The sequence below is a fragment of the Aptenodytes forsteri genome, unplaced genomic scaffold, assembly GCF_000699145.1.
Source record: "Aptenodytes forsteri isolate BGI_AS27 unplaced genomic scaffold, ASM69914v1 Scaffold53, whole genome shotgun sequence".
Classification (NCBI taxonomy): domain Eukaryota; kingdom Metazoa; phylum Chordata; class Aves; order Sphenisciformes; family Spheniscidae; genus Aptenodytes; species Aptenodytes forsteri.
Genome location: NW_008795909.1, coordinates 13,819,813 through 13,835,754, shown reverse-complemented (window position 1 = coordinate 13,835,754; position 15,942 = coordinate 13,819,813). Strand labels below are relative to the sequence as shown.

The following is a 15,942-nucleotide window of genomic DNA, read 5'->3' as shown; positions in this document are numbered from 1 at the left end:
CCTTTTATAAATAAGTGTTTTTTTTTAAAAAAAAAAAAACCACCAGACATTTTAAAATCAAGGTGCTATTTCTGTTATGTATCAAACTGCATTTCTATTTCTGTCTTTAGACTTTAAAAGAGAAGAGTAGCTGAGAGCCTTCTCCAGTGTGTGTTTGTGTGTCTTAACTGCTCAGCAAAGCTGCAGAGATTTTATAGCCCTCCCACCCCACGCATCCTGATAACCTGTTGGCATCTGTTTTGCTATAAGTATTTTGCATCTGTGTTTTGGCCACACCCACATCAGCGGGATACTACTTCTAATCTAAAAATAAAATGAGGCATAGCGAGGGTTTTTTATGCTCTGAAAATAATACTAATCAAGTCAAGGCTTGCTGTGTAATGTTGTATCTTGGTTTTCTAGTCTGAAAAGGGAGGATCCACCACTACTGTAGCATGGAAGTAATGGCAAGCTTGATACAAATGCATTCAAAAATGTTTTAACATTCTCAAGTGTTCAGAAGTGCTTATTAGTCTTCCCTTGTTTTCTTTGCTCTTGCACAGAGCTTGTCCTTTTGGAGTGAAAAGTTTTAGGCTAATTGCTGCTTCTTCCAAAGTGTGGTTTAAATAAAGCCCAACAGACGTCTCATGTTTATTAGCAAGAAGAATGAGCCTCTTCTATTGTATATTTCTGAATTGGAAGCATTAAGTGTAGAGTTCTCTACTGTGTCCATCAGGAGCGAGTTGGGAAGATGCGCTCTCAGCAGAAGTGCAGAGCCAAGGGAGCTCTGCCTGTGCTAAGGCCAGAGTGGAAGCGCAGGAGGGAGCGTTTCGGGTGCAGCTGGGAATGGTCTGCCCCAGCCACAGAAGTATTGCTGTCATGCTCGCTCAGCAATATGTGCAAGAGATGATAAGCCTTATCAAAGGGCCACACTACTATATTGGTAGATTTTCCAGGTTGGTGATTTTTGCCTTTTTATTAGAGTGTAAGCTCATTGACTGGGATGCAGGCTTTCTGGTATTTGTGGTAATTATGTGGTTTTGAAACGCTCAACCTTCACAAACGCACAGACTCCACCATTATTGTACTCTGGTTACAGGATGTTTCACTTAAGTCATGAAATTCTTGATTAAAGTTGCTCCAGAAATCTTCAGTAAATTGTCTTCATGATTTACTCCAGCTCTGTAGGAGCATGATAACTGGCTCCGAACTTACTCATCTGTGTAACTGGTATCTTTTTAACAGACGTCCATTGGGAGAAGGGAGAAATTACGGTGCCACCAGAGTAGGGATTTGTTTTGCTTTTTAGCAGAAAGTATTCCCTGGGGGATTTTGTGTATGAAAATGAACACACTGAACACTTGCATTTCTAGACCCAACTAAAACATTAGATCTCTACTAAGGCTTGTCATACAGGTGTCCGAAATGTCAAACTGAAAGCCCGTTATGGAAGCCTTTTCTCCTTCCTTGTTGTGTTTACTAAATTTAAGAGTTTTTGTCCAGCCTTGTGACAAAGAAAAGAATCTTGAGAGCTTTTATATGCAAAAATAGATATTTTTGAAGTTATTTATCTGTAAGGGAAAAGGAGGCTTCATATGAAACTCATAACTAAAAGTGACTCCTTTTAACTGGATGATTTAAAATAGCCATCATAATTACGTACTACTTGCCACTTTCAGTGAATCAGATAATCCTTACAAGACCTCTGAGACCTTGATGTGTTATCAATTTACATGCTGGTATAATTGATTTTATATTATAATAAAGTATTATTTATTTATCCTGTTTTAAGACAATTTTAATAGGGTAATCATACTGGGAGGGAATGGATAGCCTGGGGAAAGGTCATCTTAATCTGATTGTGTAGAGAACAGATCAGTTGTTTTTGCAAGGACGCGAGTAACATTTCTGTAGTACCATAATTAGCAAGGGACTGATCACAACATTTCAAATCCCAGGTGTTTTCTGAGCCTTGCTGTTGAATAAAGACATGAAAAAAAGGGGGGAAAAAGCATTGGAAGTTCGTACAGAGGAGCAAGCAAGAACTTTCAGAGAATAATCGGAAATTATAAAGATCGTATCTTACCACAAGAGATGCCAGTTTTCTCAAATTTAAAAGCTTTTTAAAATTCAGAACAGTTTTTATTGTATGAGGCAGTTTGCATTTATGACCTTTTATACTTGCTCGCTAAACATCAGACTAAGTTCTTGAATACAAGAGCTTTCATCATATGCTTCAAAACATACATTCTCCTTGCTGGACAACTGTCAGAAGAGACTTTTTTGAGCCTTAGAAACTGATATGCATTCAGACATCTGCCTCTTCGTTAACACATGAATACCGGAGTGGAGACTGTTGTTGATGGGTTTTGTATTAGGAGAGCCTCTCTCAGAGTGGATAACTTTTCTCATTTTGTTTTTTTACATATCATGAATATTTCTGCCCTCAGAGATGCGTCCTACTTGTCAGAGTCTTGAGAAAAGAAACTTTTCCTCTTTTTTTTTTAAACTCACTGATGGTAATAGCTATTTTGCTGAAACTGTCATAGACATTCAAATTATTGTTTATTTCTAACTGTCTGTGCTATTTAATGCTAGGTTTTGCTTTCCCCTTCGTTTTCCATGTTATTTGCTACTTTTTCATTTTCTCTCTGATGCTGTAGCATTTTGAGGTTCAATTCAAATGCCATAAACTTTCCTTGATTTAGTGTCTTCCAGAGATGTCCAGCTTTGACTTTAGATGAGCTGTATGGTTGCGGAAACACTGTGAAAATGGTTCTTGCATAGTTAAAAATTATCGGTGTAACCCCAATACTGCTATAGTGCTGACCCATTACTGCAAATCATTCCCAGTTGTGTTCTTATACCTTCCTAGTCCTCATAGCTCTGCAAATGGGACTTTTTATGCTGTCTTGGTAAAAATAATTTCTGTACTATAGAAAAAATATATCAAACTAAAATTGTGGCTTGCATTGTTTCATACCATTAAAACAAAATACTTCATTTTAAGATATGGTGAAAGCAACTGATACGTGTTTACTCTTATGTGCCAAGTACTCTCTAAGTTGCAAAGGCAATTTGCATTAGAATGTGTCTTTTAATTTAAACAGTAAATATTTATATTTAAATAAATATTCTGTTTATAATGTTAACAAACATTTGATAAATAATTTAAGCATCACAAGTATCTGTTTACAATAAGATAAATGTAAATGGAAATAGAGAATGTCACTCATCTACCACAGTTTCTACAATACTGCAATTATGCAAGGCATGCACAATAGTTTTCAGTATTCTATCTGAATTACTGATGTCTTGTCTCAGCAAAGTATCCATTGTAATCAAGGTGCTTGTTTAGTTGAGACATTATGCCAAAATAAGTGGCTAAACTGGAACAGATAATGCCAAAGTTTCCTTCTTGCCTTGCAGATCAGTTCTCCCCTGTAACCTACCCCTGTGGTTCTCATTGCATGCCACAAACCTTGCACTTCCCCACAATTTTTCTACGATACCTTTTGAATGAATTAATTTTTATCATCCTTAACATATGTCTGTGGCAGCCATCCTAAGAGATCATACAGCACACGCTTTTGTATTGTGGCTGAGGCTATCTTACGGTGTTTTAAGACAAAGCTTGCCTTTGCTAGTCAGCGCAAATGAACCTGTAAAACAATTTTGTGATCAATCTCCTAACAGCCCCATAAGTGTCTGTCTACTATGTGTATACCAGTATGTTAGAGCAGCCCAGGGTTCTGCAGACTGTTAGCAATATGATTCTTTGGGATGTCTCAAATATGGTCGGCTTCTTGCTGAGGCAGAATGGTCCAGTGCTTGTTCTATTGAGCACTACTGATCAGTTTATATTGGCTTGCATTGGGAAGGCTTTCTTCATAAGGATAAAATATTAGTATCACGTGAAAGCTGAGATTCCTTTTTGTCCCCAATTTTTATGGCCTTGCTCTAAGTCTTCTTCATTACGATACAATGGGGGCTTTCAAAATGGTTGATCAAACACTCAGAATGATGCAGATGCTGTTAAGGAATGTACAAACAAAAAACCTGAATGTGTTTATGTGAGCAAATTTAAATGCACAAAAGTACGAAAGTTCATGTTTAGATCTTGAGATGCATGTAATGGATTACATGAATGAGATTTCCTTTGAATGCTTTTTCACCAGTTCATTGCTCACCATGCAAGTCTATATGTAAGGTTAGTGTAAACTCATCTGTTGGCCAAGTCATAGTAGAGCCTGGCTATACTCCCAACCTGGATGATTACTTTGTTATTTATTAGACTAATAACTTTTTGGCATGTTAGATTGCGCACTCAGAACTCACCTAGTTAAGGTTACATCAAAGATTGACCTCCATTGACAAGATAAAATTGAAGTCATTTTCTCTTAGAGCTTAGCGGGTAGAGTATTTGTGTTGTCAGCAAACAGGACTTTATCCTCTTTCCCTTGGGCATTATCTTGAATGCAGTGTCAGAATGCCAGATGGATTTACTTTAATATTATTTTTTTCTCCAATTTTTATTTTTAATTTTCCTTCTATCACCTTTCAGCTGTCATACTCAATAATTTCCTTGGAAGAAAAGTGCCCAAAAGAAGCCACTGTATAACGGCTCTGCTTCAATGCTGATCTTTTTCAGTAGTATTTTTGAGCTGTATGTGTTACCTGACGTTTAATCCTTCGAACTTGCAGGACTGTCTTAAATATGTTATTTTTATAGGCTTCTCACTTGCAAAAAACCCCCAACAAACCAAGCCCCCAACCCCCCTAAATCAAACAGAAAAAAAACCCCAGAAAAATATTAATTATCTGTAATACCATAAGCATTATTTTATGCTACAATTTGCTTTAAAAAAATCCCCACATAAATCATATTATTATGTATACACTTGTAGAATTGAAAAGAGAAAATACAGACTCAGACCAATAAATCAGTGAATACTAAATCAACCAAAGAAACAATCAGTCCTAAATACCCTTAATTGTGAAACGAGTGGTTTCATTTATTTAGAATACAGCAGATTTTAATACTTTACTAGCCTTGCCACTTACAGAACATGATGAAGGAGGATGTCTACTAATTAACTCTTTTGGAAGAGGAAAAACCCACTGAATGAAAGGAAATAATATTCTTTTAGAGGTGATTTCCATGTATATTCTGACATTCTTATTTGAATTTTGTCCATTTTTCTTACCTTTTCCAAAGTATTATAAAACCTATGGGCAAGGTAAATTTACATCCTTGAAATCACTGTATGTGAATTACTGTAGAAATTATTCCATGATACACAACTTAAATTCAGTTAAAGGAGAACAGTGTATTGCTACATATTTTAGTACAGAATTTTTTATCCCCAAATGTATTCACCTTTCGCTTAAAGTGTAATATTTAAATACAACTTTTGTGTTACCATTTGGTGTTATGAATGCTTTCAATGGTGGTCTTCAATAAGAAAACAAAAACCCCCAACCCCTTTGATTTCCCTGTGACCATCCTGATAAGACTTCCAAAGCCAAGAAACGTCATGAAAGCAACGCAATGGCTTATCTGTAGCTCCAGCAGTTGTGGAGGCGATGTCATGTTCAAGAGAGAAAAAGAAAAACAAAACTATGTTTTTAAGGACAAGAGAACAAGTGGTTTGGAAACAAGATGAAACAATCATTCTCATCCTGCTGGAACTTAGCTATCCAGGGACTGTGAAGAGAGAGGTCGTTGGCAACAAAGAAGCATGAAATATATAATTTTATTTATCACTGTACTCCCAGGGGATGGAATATCAGCCTTTCCTCCAGACTTAGATACTCTCTAATATAACATGGAAAAGCTACGCAGCTTACTTCTTCCTTGCTTGGAATTGGAGTAGAATTGCACTTTACAACAGTCATTAGTGCATGGCTTAGTGTTGGAAGGTATATTCTATTTCTTACTAAGATGGGAAATACGAGTTGGGCTTTCAAGTCTTCTGCCAACTGTCTCTGGCTTTTTCCAGAAAGGGTAAACTGAAAAAGCTGCTGTCACATGTGGGCAACAGGCATGCAGTGCAGCTAATGATCCGTGATAAACCTGGATAATAAGCAGAGATGGAGAAGGTTTCTCCAAAATAGAATGAGAACTGGTGTTTTGGAAATGATCACGTTTCTTCATCCTTTTTGTTTTGGTATGAGAAGAATCAAATCTATGAGAGTGACAATCCGCCAAATGTTATAGAGAAGGGTAGCATCTGTGGGGGTGTTGGATAATTCTAATAACTTTTGGAATTAATTAATTAATGAAACTACAGCTTTAGATCAATTATATCTCTACTCTTTTCTTTACCTGTGGCTCCCGGAGGGGAAAAAAAAAACAACCCGAGACTACTGTGGAGTTTTTTTCCAGAACTTTAGGATTCAATAGCTGTTTATATTCATGAGATGTATGCAGCAGATTATTTGGCTCACGTCAGTATAAAGCAATTAAAGTAAAATAAATAACTTTAAGGTCAAATGTTTAATCATGTCAGATTAATTTCCATTAAATTGATCTTCAAATACTGATGTGTCTCAGTCTTTGTTATATGGGATTAATGGTATGTGGAACACTGAGTTTGAATATTTCTGTCACACACAGAAGGTCCTCAAAATCTAGCTAATGTACAGTGACTTCTTTTGTATTCTGCTTTCATTTAAACCCCAAACTACGGCTTGGCCATTTTGAAAAAAATAAAGCTAAAAGAGCAGGATGTGGAAAGCTGCTTTCCAAGTAAGCTTCCATTTAAGATACTCGTTAAATTATCAAGCCTTTTAATGGAAGTGGATAGATTGTAAGATTTTAACTAATTCTTGTTTAGTAGAACGAATTGCATATCACACTGAGAAAGAGTGCTTGTGAAAAGCCTTTTAAGTTTTTGTACTTGCTGGTCTGTTTTAGCTTTGTAAATGGTATATTTATCCTTGTAGAGGTTGTATAGATATAGATGATCTATGAATGCATAGATTTATGTCTAAATATCATTTGTATTGATTTACTCTCAAATGGATAGTTAGGGCAGAGACTCATATTTAAATTAATAAGATTCTTCAAAGACACTAAACTTTGTTCTCTTTCAATTAAGAAACACATCACAAACTGTTGCTAAGGGTTAAGGTTATTTAAGAGGTTAAAAAGTAGTCTTCACTGTTGCCTTCAAAGCTTGATAAAATTTCTGGTTAAACTAGGTCATAAAGAAATCAATAATTTTATCTAAATTGCTTTTGCTTATCTGGTTATAGTTCTATACAAAATAGGCCAAATACTCTTCAGGAATCTGTAACAATAATTTCTTGTTCAAAATAAGTTACTGCTAAGTTTATATGTCTATATGAAAGTATGCATACCTACTATGATGTGCATTTGTAAAATTCAGCATAAAGCAAATACTTTTCTTTAGGAAATGTCAGTCAGTACACATTGGGTAAGCAACAACAGCTGTAGTTAATATTCCTGTGAAGTAAAAACACTTTTAGTTTGTCGAGGCCTAAGTTCAGCACTGATGGCAGTTCTTGAACTGATGAAAATAAGCTAAGCAGAGAAATCATAATTAAATAATTATCCAGGGAATTATTTAAATCTAGAGAGCTTTGCATTAAAAATAGCACATACATTGTTTATGTTCAGGCTGTTTGTTGGGCTGCCCTTAACATTTTCAGGGTAGCCAGAGATCTGAGGTTTCGAGGCCTAAGTTCAGCACTGATGGCAGTTCTTGAACTGATGAAAATAAGCTAAGCAGAGAAATCATAATTAAATAATTATCCAGGGAATTATTTAAATCTAGAGAGCTTTGCATTAAAAATAGCACATACATTGTTTATGTTCAGGCTGTTTGTTGGGCTGCCCTTAACATTTTCAGGGTACCCAGAGATCTGAGGTAATATGGGGTTTTCTTGAGATGTATAGATAAATCTGGTTTCAGAAATGTACCTGTACTAGGAGTATAGAGGGAATCTGAGAGATGATAAAAATATCTTCTTCTTCTATTCTAGATGGAGATACATGTAAATGTTAATCAATGGATTGATAGATATGTTAAAATATTCAAACTTCATATTTTTATACTGAAAGTGAATTCTGAATACTGAATGTGGGTTTCTGTTGCAGTATGAATACTTCAATGCTGTGCTCATAAATGAACGAGATGAAGAAGGAAACTATCTGGAGCTGGGGAAGGAGTTCATTCTAGTGCCAAATGACCACTTCAATAACTTGCCTGTGAACATCAGTCTGAGTGATGTCCAAGTACCAACCAATATGTACAATAAGGGTAAGGAAAGAACTGTTTTATTTCGTCATTCCACTGGCCAAACATAGGAACTTCATTGCTTTTAAAATGAAGCTGTTGATTAACTATATATTGTGTGTGTTTTGCAGTTTGCAATTAAACTGAAACTTCAGTGGAAGAATGCTTAAAGTATGACAGTTTTGCAATATCTTTTGTTCTGTGGCAATTTAGCAATTTAATATGGTCCAATGATTTGCATAGTAGACTTGTATGAATTCTGCGATAGAATATGGTAGAATATGTTTATTCTTATGAATTATTTTCCACAATCTCCACATCAGTTGAACAGATTACATTGTCACTTACAAGTTACATTCTGTCTTTGCTGAGAGCTAGAAGTGTCTTTGAAAGATACAGGGTAGATGGGAGGGGAATATTTTATTAGATTTATGCTCTCAAGCTTCGGGGAATAATTCTAGCTGTATATGACTGTATGCACAGCTGCTGTGAGTTTTCAGATAATATTTAGGAGGAATAAACTACATTAAAATTTCTACTCCCCTGACTATGTCATGGGTGCTGGATAGCACATAGTACTAACAAATAGCTACATAAGACATTAGGAGTGATGGACTTAGTTTGCATTCCCAATATTTAGACCTTAACTCAAGTACAGGCTTACTCATTTTCCTTTTGCCACTACCCTTTGATCAGACAGCAGAATTTTGTAATTTTACCGTGATTATGCAGCACCCATCTATTTGTTTTTCTCAAGCCAGTAATAAAAGAAAAATTAAGAAGGAAAGCACCAAAGTTTCTGAACAACGTCTACAGTATATTTGCCATTGATCTGTAGAGAGCTGCCTAATCTCATTATCTGGTTCCTCTTCCTTGTTTTAACTATACTAAAAGACAGCTAAAAATACATTAAGTGCTTTCCTCGTAATACATTCCAGGCTAGCAATTGTGGTAATTCATGCAAGGATATTGTGTAATCACCAGTGGAAGGAGAATTAATTCGGATAGGTTGGGCTGGTAAGTGAAGCAATTGATATGACAGCTTCTCTTCGAAGTTATGATTCAGACTTGAGAATCTTGAGAAGCCAAAAATCGTACAGTAATGTTTTAAATTAGGGATTACAAAACAACAAAGTTTCTGAGAGAGTATTTGAAAGGTTGTGAAATGATTAATACTGGATATTTTGAAAAGATTTGGAAAATGCTTAAAGCTTCTAAAGCTACCAAACCATTTTTTTTGTGCGAGCGCTAATATTTATTTAACTGAGCCTGTCTATAAATTAATTCATTCCAGAATTGCTAAGGAGGAAAAAGGAGGGGGAAAAAAAGTATGGTTGCAAAGGGATATAGAGGTCAGGCAATCATGTTTTTCTGGAGAAGCAAACTAACCTGAGCAGTTAGTGAGAGCAGTAAAACTAAAGGATCTTCAGTTACATGATATGTAGTACTGCTGTGTTCAGAGTACATTTTCACATGCTGATGAATTACAGTTAAAGGCCAAAGTCAAAGGGCTTGTTGCATTTTGTTTTGGCCTCTAATACAGGGACTGCTTGTAGAGAGATGGGGAAGATAGAGCTCTGCAATGATTCCTGTTTCCACTTTGCCTAATTCAAACCAGCCAAAATCATCGCTTTATGCAGCTGCAGAAAACCTTTTTTTATTATTTAAATGTGTTCCAACTGCTGAGATCTGGTTTGTTGCTGACATTTTCCTTACACATGGACATGATAGTCTTGGCTTGGAGACTGACAATGTCTGGAAATGTTATTCTTACCAAGAAGAGGCCTGTATACTTATGATTTTTTTGTTGCCCATTTCTTCAGTTCTGTAATGCGGAGGGGTGATAACAAGTTAATTAAATTCTAGCCTGAGGGTACAGGCAGTAGATATTGATAGGTTTACAACCAAGTGTCTGCACAACACCATTTCTGTAGAAAATGCCTGTTGTTCGTTTCTAGGTTATGTTTTATTTTATTGAATTACCAGGCAAAACCACAGCCCAGACTCACAGTTGAAAACAGACAAGTGTGATCATTGAATATTTAAACGCAGGACTCTCAACTCAGCATAGAAAAATGAACTTTTTATTTGTAAGCTAATTCTACAGTTTTTCCTTAATTTTGGGTTTTTTAGTTGTAGAGATACTGATAAATTGCAGTGGGTTCAGAGGAGAGTCACAGGACTCATCAAAGGGTTGAAAAATGTGCTTTAGACTGAAAGACTCCAGGAGCTCAGTCCAGTTAGCTTATTCAAGAGATGATTAAAGGATTAATTAGTTGATCTCCAGTTAATTACTAATATCAGGCTCTATAATTCAGTTGCCAAAGGTTTAAAAAGATCCAATGGCTGAAATTGGGTTCCATTATTTTGCAATTTGTACAAATGTGGACTCAGTTAAGGCATGGGGGGTTGTTTGTGTGTGGTGGTGTTTTGTTTTGTTTTTTTTTAAATGCTGAAGATAGTTAGTGGTCTGTTAGAAGGGTGTTGTCCTATGTCACTCCCTCTAAGCTCTTAATCAAGACCAGGTTCTTTTTTGTTTGGTTTTGAAATAATACGTAGTCTAGAATTGGTTTGGGGAAAAACTTTGGCCTGGTCAGCTTGCATGGTCATGGTGATCCCTCCCAGCTGTAGAATCGCTACAGTGAATGTTTACAGTCCCTCGCTAGGCTCTAGATGAGATTGGCTTAAAAGTCATGGGACATAAATACATTGCTATTCTTTACATATCTTCTGGCTCTTTAAGCCTCGGCATGGAAAAGCTTAAAAATATTGATGGTAACAACAGGACTAAATAATTCCCGTTCTAAGAAAACTATCAAGTTTAGAATTTGAAAATAAAAAGCTAAAGCAAATTTCATGACATTTATGATGAAATCAAGAAAGCTGAAATACCATAAATATCAAAACTATGATACTCAAATTTAACATGGAACATTTTGAAAAGGAAAATGGGTGCCAATAAAAAAGGCTGCCAACCTAATTGGTAAGCATACATGTAACTCTAGGGCCACCTTTGTGTACAGACTGCATGCACCTACTATAAATGTAGAAGGAAAAGTAAATTAGTGAATTTCATAAAGAATCACAGTTTTGCATTTACAGTACTCTTGATCATTATTGTAAAATATAAAGAGCTGGTCTGATTATTGATGTGTTTTTATACTTTTCATTCCCCTTTTCTGCACACCCTCGTCCCCCGGTTTCTCCATATCTTACAGTGTACATCAATTAATGTTAAAAATAGAAAAGCTACTGATCTTTGGAATATAAAGCTTGTGGGGCTCAGAAAACACTATTTTGGCATTCCTATAATGTTCATATACTGAAGGAATTCAGAAAAAAAAAAGTGGGGTGATTGTGCTTTACAGGTAAGTGGGCTTATCTGTCTGTTAATAGAGACCGACCTCTCAGCTCTAGGCTGTTTCACAGCAAGGGTGGCTGTCCATTTAAACTGTAGAACATTCTGATGGAATTGGCCTCCTTCATTTTTCCTGAAAATGACTGCTTATGATAATGTTTTGCTTTTGAAATGTTTAAGCACACATCGGGATTCTAAATCTGTCCGTGCATTCTGTTTCTTCTCTTTAAGTACAAAGTGTATTGCCTATAGCCACAGGATTTGCAAGGCAGTAGTATCCTTTTAAACAATAAATAATTAAGATTAAGTAAGAAGTTCTGTGATAACTGTCTTGGCAAGCGGTGGCTCTTTCTTCCATCCACAAATTTGGTAACTGGCAATTATCAATTGTATACAGATTTCTGACAGAAAGTAGGGAAAAGGGTTCTTAGTGAATTAATCATATAGGTATATTCATAGATGAAAAAGGAAGGGAGGAATTAAGTTACTTGTTTCGTATTAGAAGGAAAGTTTAGTTTTGGAAAGTACGGAATCAATCTGAATCCAGTTTGGACAATGCAGTACCAGGGCAGAAGTCCAGGTATGAGAACAAGTGTGTATAAGGAACTGATTCAGCTGCTGGGTTTTTTTTAAATAAAGTTTCTTTATTTAAAGAATAAATAAAGTTTCTTTATTTATTTCAATAGCAAAATGAGTTTTCATAGCTCTTATTTTTATCTCTCTCCTATTATTTTAGAATATTATTCTAAATTTATATTTAGAATCACCTATAATTTAGGTGATTTGGGACATGCTACTGTCTCAGACATATCTTGCATATATACTTCCATAGGTATACCTTCCAAAGATACTCAGATATACCTTTCTACATATCAACTGGTATATTTTAAACAGTTGTTGTGGAAGAGATTAATAATAATGAAAAAAGATTAATGATTTAAAGTTTACATAGTTTCAACATTTGCTTTATTACTTTCTGAGATGCTAGTAGTATGTTCAGGAGAACCTAGGAATGTGACATGTAATTACAAAGTAGGCAGTTGGAATGTGGGCTAGGCTTTCTGGCAACCATCCATGGAGAACACGGTTTCCGGCAGTAGGATTGCCACTGGGAAAAAGTAGGATTCTATAATGGATTTATGTACACGAGGAGATGATAAAAGAAGGCTTCAGAACACTCAGATCTGATCTTGCGGATGTTGACAGCATATAAAAGAAAAACAGAGTAGCATTTTACTTTTTGTCAGTTTGAGAACGTAGGTAGTCTTCTTAAAATCCTACATTCTTTGTCCAAAGTACGTGCTGTATCTGAGCTGAAGAACCTGTCCAGTTTTATTTTTCTAAGTCTGTCACCTCATATTTACCTGTAGTTGTGGACAGTAATGACATGTTTTCTGCTATTGAGTTTACACTCAGCATTTGTTCAAGTTCTTGGAAGAGGCTTATGAATACTTGGCTAAATGTGGATTTCAGAGGAGTGTAGATGAAAACTGAAGCCAGGGTGAGGGTGTGTGTGTCTTGGTGACATACACTCAGACAATTCTAAAATATGGCACCTGTTGAAAAGTGAAGTGTAGCATAGTACAGTACCGGAAGTGACACACAGCAGGATCTTATCTGCTTATGTTAGCGTTGCATAAAATCTAGGAAATTCAAGAGGATGTTGATAAATACATTATCTCAATATCAACTGAAAACAATTCCTGTTTTTGAGCTTTTGCAGTCAGTCTTTGTTTATATGATAAAGTAAACTTTACATTTGTAGTTTGTAGAAAGAGGAAAAGCCCAGGTTCTCTTCTTTTCAATACTTCAGAAATTTCTAGATGCAAGCACTTCTCCTTGCCTTTTAAACTATCTTTCTGTTGTACCTTTCTGTTTTTCCCTTAGGTCCTCAGAATTGTGGGCTTTTGTATTTTGCAAATTTTACCTTTTTATTCTCCGAGTGTTCTTAGTTGTTAAAAAGAGTTAGACTAATTCACTAACTAACATGATTGACTAACTAATTTAGCTGGCACTGAATTCTCCTTTATCAAGTACTGGTGCAAACTAGAGTCTTGGACTCCTTGAAGTCAATGACATTACTGTTGCAAAATCAGCATTAAGACTGCAGTTGCCTCTTCCATCCCTAAGAATGCAAACAGGCAGTGACTTAGATATGTCACAGCAGGCACCTGCCCATCTGGAAGACTTTTTAGTCCTTTTCCATTTCTGGGGAATTACTCCGGTGTTTCTTGAATATTTCTGGGCCTTGATCGTTTCCAAAATAACTGTAAAGTGTAAGAATTTGTAGTGATTTATAAGGACAGTTGATGCACTATATGTTTTCTCAAAAAGTGTCAAGTCTTTTGTTTAACTACCTTTTGTTGTTACCAAAAATTAAGTAGTTAGAATTTTGGATTTTAAAAAGTTAGGTGTCTAGAGCCTCTGGTTGGGAATCAAGGATAGACAGTAAGATTCTTAGGTACATACCTCTAAAATTATTCAAGGCAATCGAATTAATTTTTCTACATGGGTAAACAAGATCTCACTCAGACCTCTAGATATAGATGAGTACAATGAAAAGTGAAGCGATGCAGGCCTTTTACAGTAGAAACAGAGTAACAAAACTAAATGAGTTCTAATCACAGCTTGATACAAAAAACCCACTCTGTCATTACTGAATCTTTGTTTAGAGTAAATGTGTTCAGTGTAATCATTTCTTCACTGTAAGAAATTTAGATCTAAAGAGAGACTTCTGTGCCTGAGAGCTTTTTCAAGTATAAAAATATTATTTATTTGTAAAAACCTTATGTCTCAAAATCTTCACTGTAGCTCTGCCTCCAGACTTGGTCTGGACTGAAATATTACACATACAAAGAAAACCTTTCTAAATGTTCTTACAAAATAAAAATGCCTTTTACAATGAGGTCAGTTTTACTTTCCTGGTTGGGTATCTACTACCTCCATTTCCTTTCTTTGTCTTCCCAGGAAGACACAAAGAATGAATGTGGTTATTCAGGCCTAGTTTGTACTAACTCTTAGGTGAACTTGCATAGTTTTACCCTTGCCCCAGCTATTTAATTTGTTCCCATTTAGGCCTGTACTAACACTTTGACAACTGCACATTTTACTCCTTTTCTCATTACATTTTTTTTTCCTGCTTACCGAAAAACACTTTCTCATACTTTTAATCCTGAACTTATAGCTCCATTTTCTGTATGAGCTAGTTCTTGCTTGATCTCCTTTGTGCTTATGATTATGACAAGGCTTTCTGTCCCTTTTTTTGGCGATGAATTACCTATAAATAAGTTGTGAAGTGTCTCAAGGCACAATTGGATGTATGACGTCAACTGCAGGTTATTGGGGGATAAGAAATTACTGCTTTCTGCCACTTGTGCTTGCTGGGTATTACTGTCCCATTCAAACCAGCTGTCATAAACTGTTTTGTAAGCTCTTCCCAAAACTGGTTTGGTAAAAGGAATCAGATCAGCATTTTTTCCTAGCAGAGTGTTTGAAAATAGAATCATTATGAGAGAACTAAGGTGGGGGTGACTGTATGTGAGTTTATCTACCAGCTCTGGACAGTTGTTGTGGTTTAACCTGGCAGGCAGCTAAACACCACGCAGTCGTTCACTTGCTCCCCCCCCACTCCACAGTAGGATGGGGGAGAGAATCAGGGGTGTGTGTGTGTGTGTGTAAAATTAATGGGTTGAGATAAAGACAGTTTAATAGGACAGAAAAGGGAGGGAAAAATAAAAATAATAATAATGATAAAAGAATACACAAAGTAAGTGATGCACAATGCAATTGCTTACCACCTGCCAACCGATGCCCAGCCCTGCGCTGCGCATGATGTCCCATGGAATGTCCCTTTGGCCAGTTTGGGTCAGCTGTCCTGGCTGTGCCCCCTCCCAGCTTCTGCCGGCACGGTCGCTGGCAGGGCACGAGAAGCCGAAAAGTCCTTGACTAGTGTAAGCACTGCTTAGCAACTACTAAAACATCGGTGTGTTATCAACATTGTTCTCATCCTAAATCCAAAACACAGCACTGTGCCAGCTACTAGGAAGAAAATTAACTCTATCCCAGCTGAAACTGGGACAACAGTAGTCTCTGAGAGATGTTGGAGGAGTTAGGCATGTGCTAATAGAGGTAGATTGGGGAAAGAGGATAATCTCTTTACTGGGATCGGATCAGATCAGATGCAGCTTGAGCAACATGTCTGATTTTGCCTTTAAAAAAAAAAAAAAGAAGAAAAATAATTTCTCTTGGCAATAGAAAGGAAGTAGGCTTACATAAGTTGATTTAAACTAATGGGAGTTTTTTCCTTTGCTGTCATTTCTAGTTTACTATATATTATCTTGT

The 15,942-nt window shown here is 36.1% G+C and overlaps 1 protein-coding gene across 1 annotated transcript in view; it reads left to right on the top strand.

Moving 5' to 3' along the window:
* The window catches only part of CACNA2D3 (calcium voltage-gated channel auxiliary subunit alpha2delta 3), a 487,274-nt gene that overhangs the window by 176,642 nt on the left and 294,690 nt on the right, over positions 1–15,942 (top strand). Inside the window, exon 5 of the mRNA XM_009284485.2 lies at positions 8,105–8,267. Within this exon, the coding sequence (XP_009282760.1) occupies positions 8,105–8,267 (163 nt within the window). The remainder of the gene's footprint in view (positions 1–8,104; positions 8,268–15,942) is intronic.